At 38.5% G+C, this 12,776-nt stretch overlaps 1 protein-coding gene across 1 annotated transcript; it reads right to left on the bottom strand.

The window, feature by feature from the left end:
- Positions 1 to 1,066: 1,066 nt before the first annotated feature.
- LOC104906361 (adoMet-dependent rRNA methyltransferase spb1) lies at positions 1,067 to 8,991 on the bottom strand. Its single transcript, XM_010695101.4, is given in 12 exon segments — positions 1,067 to 2,341; positions 2,673 to 2,793; positions 2,900 to 3,039; positions 3,587 to 3,676; positions 5,244 to 5,469; positions 5,842 to 5,872; positions 5,875 to 5,902; positions 6,001 to 6,160; positions 7,285 to 7,334; positions 7,493 to 7,648; positions 7,794 to 7,841; positions 8,436 to 8,991. Coding segments are annotated over 12 exon segments (2,535 nt in total). The 5' UTR covers positions 8,910 to 8,991; the 3' UTR covers positions 1,067 to 1,330.
- Positions 8,992 to 12,776: the final 3,785 nt, after the last annotated feature.

Raw genomic sequence — 12,776 nt, 5'->3', positions numbered from 1 at the left:
GTCATGCCGAGGCTTCCTCCCCTGCTGCCAACCATAACCCAGGACCCACGAACCCTCCCCGACCCTCTTTCCTCCCACCCCGACCAGACGCCGCACCTCCTTCTCTTTCCTCTGACAAAACCGAAACCCACCACCTTCCACACCATTTCCGACTCGTTCTCTCCTCTGGCACAGAACCTGTTGCAATTTAGGTTCGGATGGGGTGGATGGGTGGTAGAAATCGGAGGGGATAGGTGGGTGCTGGAAATCGGAGGGCTAGAGGTTGGGAGTCTGAAATGTTGTGGAAGGTGTGGTTCCGGTTTTGTTAGAGGAGAGAATGGTAGGTGCGACGCCTGGTCCGGGTGCGTGGGAAAGAGGGTCGGGGTGGTTCATGGAAGTTGGGTTATAGTCGGCGGCAAAGGAGGAAGCCTCGGCATTGGGGGAAAGGGTTGTCCGACTGTGGCAATAAAGGGGGGAGGGGGTGATGGTGGCTGGCAGTGAAGGGGGAAGGGGGTGATGGTGGCTAGGGGAGGAGAGGGGGTCGTAGGATGAGTGATTATGGTGGGGGAAGATTTGGGGTTCTTTTAATCTCAAAATGAGTTTTTTGTAATTGAAAAATCAAGTTTTTAATTAAAAAATGATTTTAAAATGTAATAAGGTTAAAGAAAATAAAAAAAATAAAGTAGAAGGTTACCAAATAGAGGAAAGATAAAAATTGTCTATCAAGTAGAATTTAAAAAAGTTAAGGGTCACCATATAGAATTAATTTTACAACTGTTACTGGTTATCAATCTCGCGATTTAATATGAACAGATCATGTCAAAAGGTTTATTAAACGATATTCAAAAGGTCAGATTTATTGAACGAATGATCCAAAGTTTGGATTATTTAAAGAATCAATTTTTCCTAATTGAGATTATATCAAAAAGATCACAAATAATCAAGGTTAATCTACTATATTTCAAAAATATTTAATCAAAAGTGAACATAAAATACAATACCAAACCAGCAAAATGTTTCTTTTTGGACAAAAAACAAGCAATTGATATTAATGGGAAACGACAAGGTATAAGTATCCACATCCTAATCAGTCTTACATGAGTTTTTACTAGTATAAATATTCTTTTTAAAAAATTACATTTCCAAAGTACATCATAAAATTCCTCAAAATATCTAAAATGTGATTCTTGTAAGCATTTAAAAATGTCAAAACACCAAATTCAAAAAGAATGCAACAGCATTATATTACTTATCGGCTCTATTCAAACCAAATATTTTAACAATCCAAAAGTTCAGAACAAGTCAAAATTGCCAAAAGCTTGGAAACATTTTTCCACAAGCCTCCCTAAGCTCACATTTTACCCTTACCGGCCTTCTTACCCGATCCTTTTGCGGAGCCGGGACCCTTGCCCTTGCCCTTGCCTTTGGCCTTGCCCTTCCCCTTGCCCTTCTTGTCCTTGTTCATTCCATATTGCCTCGAGTCACTCTTCATTCTCCTATCTACAAGAAGTTTACCTTTACCCGCCCTAACCTGAACCCCTTTCTTCGCAACAACCAATTCCTTCTTAGGCTTTCTTGGTGTTGCTGCTTTCTTGTACAGCGTATCAATCATACGACTCTTAGAACGATCAGGGATATCATTCTGGTCGGCGATGCTGTTAGCCTTCTTTCTTACCTTGTCCAAATTTCTCATTGCAGCCCTCTTCTTTCTCGCTTTGGCTTGCACAACCTTTTTGGCAGGGCGCGCATTTATCTCTTTAAATCGCGCTTTTTCAGCAGCTATCTCCTCCTTGGTGACTGGCTTCAATGGTTGGTTATGTCTCATCTCATCTTCAAGAAACCATTTAGGCAACCCGTCCAGATCATCAAATGTGCGTTTGTTGTAACCATCATCTATGATCTCATCTCTTTTTCTTTTCCTCAACATTTTCTTAGCAACGGCTAACACCTCGCACTTTGTGTCAGTATCATATTCCTCCTCAGACTCATCATCCGAGCTCTCACTAGAATCAGTAACAGGAGCAGGCACAACCTCCAACTCGTCTTGCATCTTTGCTAGTCTCTTTTGAGAAATGTCTGCGCCCAAAGAATGTGGCTTTGAGCTTTCTTTAGTTATTTTTGGGAGGGCAATTTTCTGTTGTCGTACACCTACCAAGTCATCATCACTAATATCCTTGTCGAGGTCTCCCTCTACAGTTTCAGTGAAAATGTCTTGACTAAACCACAGCTGCTTAACTTCTTCTTGGGTTGGTTCTCTATCTTCGTGGATAGGAACAACAAGAGGATTAGCTTCCTTGACACCCTGGTCCATGTCTGAATCATAGTCTGGCAGATCTACGTCATTTTCATCATCACCACTACCCTGCACAAGAAACACCAAAGATATTACCACAATATCATAGGGCTCACCCAAAGTTCTTGCCGATCCATGTCATACATAGTTCCCACAGATTAGCCAAAATAAATTCTAGTACATAAACAGTAAAGAATTCGCCAACACATGAAACAGAAGAAATGCAAAACAGACTAATTAAATATTTGTCAGATGATCCCCTCAAAAAAAAAAAAAATTGTCAGATGATAACAGATCCTACTTTCTATTGCAACACTAGTGCCAGAGTATTATCATAATGAGTTATATTAATGAATAAAACAAGGAGATAAGACAGTTGATTTGCATAGAAGCTCCTTACCGCCAAGAGCACATCAGAGTAGGCTTCCTTGGCACGCTTCCTCTGCTTTGTGCTTCCATCTTTCTTGGCAACAAAACGTTCATAAGCTTCATCAAGAATCTTATCTAGCTTCTCATCATACCTGGGAAAGATACAGGACAGCATATTACAACAACAGCGTATCAAAATCATTATTAAACATTGCTTTACGTAAAAGCCAATCAAAAGGAAGATCAACACAGATATACCTTGTACGCTCCTCATCAGAGTCCAAGTCATTAGATTCACTATCCTCAGCAGCCTCATTGTCTGCATCATCATCACTACCAGCCAAATCATCAACTTCAATGTCTTCTGTGGTATCAACAGTTGCAAGATCCTCCTTGCCCTGAAAGACAATGACTCCAATTAAAATTGAAGTTTTAAGACGAGCATACAGCTATGGTGCAATTGGCTTTCTTAGAAAGACTGAACTTTCCACCATGACCCTACAATCAGCAACTTCAGTCAAATTATAAATTGTTCCAGTTCTAAAGGGAAGGAATAATGAAATGAGAGTAGAAGATTGGAAGGGAGAAAACATTGATAAGCCTGATGAGATTATTAAGCAAGAACCATACGAGAGAAGCATATAATGCTGAGAAAACAACCCACAGCTCTTTATTATCCATCCACTTCTCCTTGATATCACCTTACTAACAAGTAACAACCCCGTGAACCAATCAGATAATATTTGATTCCTCGTGAAGCAAGTCAGCCCCTAACCAACACCCTTTCCCTTTATTAAAGACAAGATAAAGGAAAAGAGACGACAGGAAAGAAAGGGAATAAAGAATTAATAGAATGAGTGTCCAGATATAAATTCCACAATACACAAAAGTCACCAAAATGACACCCAAAACTTCCAGGCAATATAGCAACTTATGATGACAAACCTTGATGGAAGCAAGAGCAAACAATTCATTGTCGACATAACCGTCTTCTAGGGCATCTATCTGCATTCCTGTTCCCTTCCGTGCTTTATCCTGCACAATCCAGAAGAACACACCATCAGTCAAAAATGAATAAAAAAAAACATAAGCACTAACAATAAAAACAACCAGCTAGTACGAATCCCGCCATAGAATCATTCAAGAGATCAAATCATTCAAGAGAAAAAACAACATGCAGAAGGAACCTTTCAATTGCTGCCTCTAAGTGACACTCAATTTTTCTATCACAGAAGCTGCAACCCTCATGTCGAGCCAGGACTAGAACACATCAACAGAAGAATGTCCAAGATCTTTAACATATGGGATCTTTGAAAATATAAAAAGGACAATACTTTGGCATAAGCAAGGAGCAATTGCATTGGTCGAGAAAATATGTGAAGGCTTCATACCTTCAAAAGACACCCCCCAGCCCCTGCTTGATTGTGAAACCAGTCTTGAGGCCTTGAAAATCACCCTAGTCACCTGTCCATAGAAGGCCCCAGGTCCATTACCAATCACCAGTCAATAAACCCCCTAAAACTAAAGGCTTCAAGTCATGTGCCTAATTTCCTTAAAGAGCAAGAAGTTATCTACACTGATTTTCTACACATCATCTCTTTGCAGTAAAGGACCTACATGATGCACCCAAATTTCCTGTACAATAGTAATCTTTTTCCATCCTCCCTCCACAACTCCATTTAAACGGGGTATATGTTTGGAAATCCAATCATAGCTTATTTCTATATTAGGAAATGGGACTTTTTCCTGACATCCCGAAGTATTATATGTTCCCATTATTTTCAGATAAAGGAGTGACTGTTACGTTGTTCGAATCCCAATAATTAAGGGTGCAGCATAATTAACAACAAAATCCCTCCATAGGAGTGGGGCCACTCCCACATTCTCTTCATCCCTCAATCTAACAACATATTGAGGAATCCAATCACAAACAACTACTATTTAAAAATAATATATATCATACCTTTACAGATTTCCAAAAATGGTATGCATGCTAATGTTTCCAAACATAGGAGTAAAATACAGCAATCTTGAAACTGGATGAATTGAAACCGAGGTTTACTCATCCCTGTTCACCAAAGCCACCTCAAACATAAAATGAGTCGGTGATTGCAGCATTGATTGCTGTCACAAACACCCAATAACTGTGGCTGGGTTGTGAGAGTCTCATCTTGAAGCATTATCACAAGAGTTTCACATTGCAAATTCTATGGTTTGGTTTACATTCTTTTTATTGCTACATTTTTACTGAGGCCTCAATAGCTGAACAAAGATCTTTGTCACGTAACTAGCATCAAATCTAGCACCGACTACTGGTGTAAAGATTCAAGGCAATTCAAGAAAAGATGTGTCAAAGGATGAGCTATATAAGATTTAACGTGCAGGTTGCTGTCTTCTAAAGACTATGTCATGTAACAGCCTATTGCACATGAAAATTTGAAAATCTCACATTAAGGCTTTTTCTGACATAATACTACATTTCAATCTACAATCCCAAGTATGTAAAGCTTTTTCTTAGGCCCTGAGTTCCATAGCAACTAGTAAAACTACTAGGAAGAGAAGTTGAAGAAAATTTATATATGATGAAAAAGTTGAAGACAACCTTGGCCCGTCTCTTTGCAAGAAGTTTCTTTTCACGTTTCTTTTTTCTCTCTACAGCATGTGTTAAATCCTCCATTTCATTGAGAAGTTTCTCATCCTCATCATCATCCACATCCGCATCCGCATCCTCATCTTTAGCAGCATTCTCATTCACCTTATCAGTGTTTAGGCTAGTAGAACTGGTTTTATGTGTTGAAGAAAGAGCCTTCCGTATATTTATCCTCCACCTGTGATAAATATGGCACACCATAATTAGAGAGAGAAAAACTTGGGGGGGGGGGGGGGGGGGATGTACTACAGCACATTCCTTACAATGATTGAAAAGAAATACCCAGACATATATGTGAAATCATAACCGAAGGTTCAGACTAATCTACCAGTTAAAATTTGTGAAGATTTTCAGACCTTAAATTTGGGTGACGGAAAAAAAATCATAAATTATTAAAAGTTGAGTTCATGTTCTGAACTTTCAATGTGTTGTAATACAAAAAAAAGGTATGCATGATTGCATGTCCTTGTTATAATTTTATGCTACACAGAGACTTGGGATTCTCCACCTAGAGCATCTTATGAAAAAAGAGGAAATAAAGTTTGCTTACTTCAAAAGCTGCTTGAAGTCTTGCTTACCAGGACACGCAGGTCTTCACATAAAATTATAATCTGGCAAATCATTAGAGCTCAAAGAGGTTAAATATGGTATAACCTGGCAAAAAATATGTTATATACATGTGAAATACATAGCTACTGCAGAATATTACCTCCTCTGTTGTTAAAGGATGATCCTTCAAAGGCAAGCTGGACGGATCATCAAAGCTGATGGAAGTTACTTTGCCAAGAGTCTTAACAGGATCATCTGATGACCAAACAAAATCAGCAGCAGGACAGACCTTTCTCACTAGAACTACTCCATCTTCATACCTGAGGATATTAGTAACCAATAATAAAAGACTAAATACATATCAAGTAACCATCTAAACACGAGTATACTGACATTTGCCGCTGACATTTAATAATACCTGGAAATAGTAGGTTGGAAATTTAAAAAAAAACACACATCGATTGATAGAGGCTTGATTTCAGTAAAAGTTAACAGTATTTGGAATAGATTAGTGCCTTGAGCTGAGTTAAAGGACATGGATATATGGAGCAGGAATAAGCAAGAAGTACAGAGCTACCAATGTAGATAAGTGGCCTTATTGCAGGACACCTTTGGGCACTGATGGAAATATTAGCATCCTTTCTAGAAAGGATTTTCTGCAGCAGAAGATACATATAACTTAAACTCAACGTGGAGGGATATGCTGGCTTGCCCAGAATATTTCTTCCAGAAAAGTTGACTGAACAGAAAGCCTAAGGTGCCAATCGGTTCATGACGAAGGACAAGAACGGAATAATATGACGGAGGAAAGAAATTACACCCTCCAATATTCATTTACTTGGTTAGACAAGAGAAAGGAATTCTACACCTTTAGTGCATATCTCCTCTCTCACCTCCCCCCCTGTCACTCTCCCTCTCTCTCTCTCTGCCATTCTCTTTCTCTTCATATTCTATATTATACATATATATATGTACGAGTCCTATATGCACGTGATGTATGCCTTGATGTACGAAAAACGTAATTGAAAAAAGAAATAGCTTTAAAAATTTATCTCATCACTAAAAAATCACGTTCTACTTGGTTAGACAAGAGAAAGCAATTCTACGCCCTCAGTGCATATCTCCTCTCTCACCTCTCTCCCCTATATGTCTATATACAAGTCATATATGCGCGCGATGAGTGAATTGATGTACAGAAAACATAATTGGTAGAAAAATAGCTTTGAAAATATATTTCATCGCTAAAACAGTAACATTTTTTAAACAATTCAAACATTAATTGCTTGGGGTTATTTTATGCATATCCTCAGATGTTCCCTTTACACACACACACACAAATATATATAAATAATTGGCATCGTCTCTAATATGGAATATGCAGGCAGTCATGATATCATTCAGAGAAATACAGAGCTACTCTAAAGCTTCGGCAATGCAAACTCACCCATCACGTTGTCTTTTTTGCTTGATTCCACCTTCCAGGACATCAATCACCTGCATTCGGCAAAAAAAAAAAAAAAAAAAAAAAAAAATCAATGTCAATATCATTAAGGTTAGGTGATATGCAAGAGAAAGATGAACCTTTTCAAATGACATAGTATTAGGAAAAAGGAAAGCCTAGGTCTTTTCCCACTATGCCCTGGTTAAGATACCTTTGGTGGTTCAATAGCACCCTGAAACAGATGCTTGAAATCCAGAAGGCGAGGATCAATTTTTGCAGGCGCCTTGTATCTAAGACCTATAACATAAATTTCTGCAGATGTTGAACGACTGGCAACAGGTTTAGTTACCTCCACCTTTTCAAATAACTGCACAATAATAATTCATCTAAGAAAGTTAGATCAATCATGATGCAAAAAGTCCGATGGGAGATGACAAAATCAGCTGCAGTAACCTAAGCTATGTTTTGAAAATTAAAATGACATCATAATAGGCTGGACGGTGGTGCAGTACCTGCCTAAGACAGTAGAGCACAGCACTATAATCTTGTGATCTGAAGACCTGAGATAACAGATAAAACTCGGATTTCAGCCCATTTCGCACATGAAGAGGAATTATTAGAGTTAATTAGAGCACAAGTACACAATCAGATAGTTGAGAGGAAAACTGTGTAAAGCAATGCATTTTCCCACAATCAGTTTGTTCAGATTCATCAATATCGGGTTTCCAACTAATGTTCCAGGCCATATATGTAAATTTCATAACACAACTTATTTTGTCCCACAACTCTTCTCCCAGCTCTAAAACAGAGCACATCATCTAACAATGAACCTCAACTTAATCCCAACGGGGCTGCCAATCACACCACAATTCTCGTTCAATTAGTTATACAACATTTTTAAGTTTACAAATTTAACAGTTAAAAGATGGTCTCTCCCTCTAAATATTCATTCACAAAAAATAAGGATGGAGTATATAATCTCACAACCTTTGTTAGTTTTTAAAATTAGCAAATTAATATATCTAAATTCATCTAACAATACAGACGGAGTATATAATAAAATATATAACAAGTTTGAAAATTAACACTATGTATTGCTTGCATATAAAGCTAGTTTTATTAATATTGAAAGAAAACAGAAGGAAAAAAAAAACCTTGGTGAGAAAAGTGCCCTTAGGAGCCAAGAACTCAGTAGCAAGCTTAACAGAATCAATAACCAAAGCATTCTGACTAGTAGCTTCCTGAGCCCAAGCACCACCAACATTAGGTGAACCATCATGAAGTACAAGATCAAAAGCTTTAAACCCATTTTCTGATAGTAATTTCTTGATAGTTGAGCGACATTTAGGCTTAGTAATATCTTCTTCAATAGTGATGCAACCTCGAATGGGGCGAATAGGGAAGAGATCAACACCGATAACAAGAGAACCAACGGGGACCCGATTTACGGCTACTTGCATCCAACCACCTGGTGCGGCGCACAGGTCGAGTACTGAACGAGATGCATGGAGGAGAGAGAATTTTGAGTCTAGTTGAATTAGCTTGAATGCTGCTCGTGACCTATAACCTTGTTCTTTTGCTAAGTGATAGAACTTGTCGAGTCTGTGCTTTCCTTTTACTTTACCCATCGTTGTTCAACTATCTTTGGGAGAGAAAGAAAGCACAAGGAACTAAGGATCTTTGTGTGACAGCTTATGACTTATGAGGAAGGGAGATGAAATTAGGGTTTAAGAAGGGGATACCAGATTACCACCTGCTATCAAACGGCACTTTCCATTAAGCAAAACGACAGGTTTTTTTATATTTGATTTTTTCAAAAAAAAAAAATTAAAATTATTATAACAGGGGGTAATTTTGCTAAACATGCAACTTCTATAAAGCTTCCTAAACATGGTAAAAATGAATGGAAGACTTTCCAAAAAAAAAAAACTACAAATCTTAACAATTTAATAAAGTAATTACGTGCATTTGGTTCACAAAGGAGAAAGGAAGCGGGAAAGGGTTTAAGAAAGGGAAAGAATGAGAATAGAAAGCAAAAGCCCTAGATTTTACTAGGTTGTAGAGGTGGGCATGGGTCGGGCCGGCATGCGATCCGGCACGAGCCCGCTCGAGGCCTGGCCCGGCCCGTTGTCCGCTACGTAGGCCGCGAGCCTGTCACGATCAGGGAATTTTATTTCTGTCCCGCACCGGCACGAGCCGGCCCGTGGGCCGAACGCTCATTTCCTTTGTTTTTAGCCTAAAACTGTCAAAAATACAAAAAAACAATAAAATATGGGTTGGGCCCGCGGGAAGCACAACCCGGCCCGCGGGCCCGTGGGCCTGGGCTGGGCCGTGGACAAATTTCGAAAATTTCAAGCCCGACCCGCCATTTACCCAAGCCCGCGGACCGAGCCCGTGAACAGGCCCGGCCTAGCCCATGCCCACCTCTACTAGGTTGTTTGTTTTAAAATAGGTAAAAGAAATACTAATATATTTATGTGTAACATGTATCAAATAACACACCTTACAAGAAACGAACGAGTTGAAACAAACATAAACACTCCCTCTTTGATTCGATTTAGTTAGGGTTCAAGGAAGTGTTTCTTGGATCCGAAACTAAGGTTTTAAACTTGTTTGTATTGAGAATACTCACAACACTCACAAATTCTTCGATCACTTTTGGAAACTCACAAGAATAATTCGAAAATAAGCAAGGAAAGTAAAACAATTGTAATACTCAATAAATGTGTTGATAGAAAAATAAAAATAAAAACCTACAAGCTTTAGGAAAGGACCTACAAACTTTAGATTTTCCATGAAACCACCATTGATACAGGAGCATTTCTAGCACTTGCATACAAGAGTATCTCATTAAACCTTGGCTCAATTGATGTACATGGAGGACTCTTCATGGGAATGACTACTAAGGTAGTAGCATGTTTGCTAACTAACCTAGGTAGTGAATAGGCGTGTGTTTCTAACATGTCTATGAGGATCCTAATTCTATTAGGATTCATATCTTTAATTGTTTTCCTAGTTAGAGTTGAATTAGGAATCATGGTTTTGCCTACGTTCTTAAAATGATGGATTTTACATGATTCAAAGGAGTCTAAGGAGTCTAGGAATTAGGGATTTGTCCTAATCCTACTAGGTTTATGTTTTTGTCAAGTAGTATAAATATAAAGCTATGTAGTTCGAAATTCTCTACAGATTAATAAGAATTTTCGTGAGCTTTGAGCTTTGTGTTAAACATTGATTGTTTACAAACCCTCTTGAGTGTTGGTGGCTTAGCCTTTATGCATTCAAAACCCTTAGTGTTATTCATTGTGGTGACTTAGTCTTTATCATTGAATAGCCTAAGATCTATCCTGGTTACTTTAGTTCGAGTTACTTGGTTGAATCTCCATTGTTATTGAATTGTTTTACTTAGCTTCCGCACAAGTATTTGATTCTTGAAGAATAAATTCATCATATGAAGAATAAATACATCATATGATGATACAGGAGCATATCTAGCACTTGCATACAAGAGTATCTCATTAAACCTTGGCTCAATTGATGTACATGGAGGACTCTTCATGGGAATGACTACTAAGGTAGTAGCATGTTTGCTAACTAACCTAGGTAGTGAATAGGCGTGTGTTTCTAACATGTCTATGAGGATCCTAATTCTATTAGGATTCATATCTTTAATTGTTTTCCTAGTTAGAGTTGAATTAGGAATCATGGTTTTGCCTACGTTCTTAAAACGATGGATTTTACATGATTCAAAGGAGTCTAAGGAGTCTAGGAATTAGGGATTTGTCCTAATCCTACTAGGTTTATGTTTTTGTCAAGTAGTATAAATATAAAGCTATGTAGTTCGAAATTCTCTACAGATTAATAAGAATTTTCGTGAGCTTTGAGCTTTGTGTTAAACATTGATTGTTTACAAACCCTCTTGAGTGTTGGTGGCTTAGCCTTTATGCATTCAAAACCCTTAGTGTTATTCATTGTGGTGACTTAGTCTTTATCATTGAATAGCCTAAGATCTATCCTGGTTACTTTGGTTCGAGTTACTTGGTTGAATCTCCATTGTTATTGAATTGTTTTACTTAGCTTCCGCACAAGTATTTGATTCTTGAAGAATAAATACATCATATGAAGAATAAATACATCATATGGTATCTATAATGGCGCCAAGAAGGATGAAGGTAATACTTCTAATTCTAAGTTTGATAAGTTCAAAGGAGACAAAGGTAAGGCTTCTACACCCCTACCAACAGATGAGAGGCGCATATGCTTCAAGTGTAAAGGTTATGGACACATCTTGAAGATTGTCCAAATAATAGGGTGATGACTTTAAGGGACATCCAAGAGATAGAGGATGAATATGCTAAGGGCAACTTTGAAGAAGAGGAGGTTAAAGAAGAAAAGGAGCATGAGGATGAGGCCACATATGAAGCTGATTCAGAAGAAGAACCAGTGTATGAGGGCCAACAATTGATAGTGAGGCGCATGCTCCACACTCAACCAGCCCCTTTGGAGCACACTCAAAGGGACAAGATCTTTTTCACTCGTTGCTTAGTGAAACAAAGGGTATGTGATCTAATCATTGATAATGGTAGTTGTGCTAATGTTGTGTCTACTACTCTTATAGACAAATTGAAGTGGCCTACTACAAATCATCCACACCCTTACAAGCTTAATTGGCTTAGTGATGACAATGGAATCAAGGTGACTAAGCAGGCCTTGATAGTGTTCGAAATTGGTAAGTTTAAAGATGAAGTTTGTGTGATGTATGCAATATGGATGCTTGTCACATCCTTTTGGGACGACCATGGCAGTTTGATAGGCATGTGAAGTATGATGGTCGAACTAATGTGTGTATTGCTACAATTGGAGGTAAGAGAACTGCTTTGAAACCTCTACCTTCCCCTATTCCAAAGAAAGGTACACTACTAGTGAGTGCTAAGGAGATTGAAAGGGATTAGAGGAGGAACATGAAGGCTATCTTTAATGGCAAAAGAAATGAAGGGGAGGCGCAACCATACAAGGTTCCTAAACACCTTGAACATGTCTTGATGATATAGTGATGTCTTCCTCAAGATTACCCCAGGTTTACCCCCTATGCGTGGCATTGAGCACAAATTGATTATTCCAGGTGCTTCTTTCCAAACAAAGCTGCTTATAGGTGCAATCCTCAAGAGACACAAGAGTTGCAAAGGCAAATTGAAGAGCTAATGTCTAGGGATATGTGCGTGAAAGCATGAGCCATGTGCAGTACCAGCCTTGTTGGTGCCTAAGAAAGATGGTACTTGGCGCATGTGCATTGATAGTAGGGCAGTTAAAACATAACCATTAAGTATCGTTTTCCTATTCCTAGGTTGGATGATCTACTTGATGAATTGCATGGCTCTACTATATTTTCTAAGATTGATTTAAGGAGTGGCTATCATCAAATCAGAATGAGAGAAGGAGATGAATGGAAAACAGCATTCAAGACTAAGATGGGGCTATATGAATGGCTTGTGATG

Source organism: Beta vulgaris, chromosome 2 (genome assembly GCF_026745355.1).
Source record: "Beta vulgaris subsp. vulgaris cultivar EL10 chromosome 2, EL10.2, whole genome shotgun sequence".
In the NCBI taxonomy this organism is placed as follows: domain Eukaryota; kingdom Viridiplantae; phylum Streptophyta; class Magnoliopsida; order Caryophyllales; family Amaranthaceae; genus Beta; species Beta vulgaris.
Note: the sequence above shows the minus strand (reverse complement) of the source record. Positions and strands in the feature narration are given on the sequence as shown.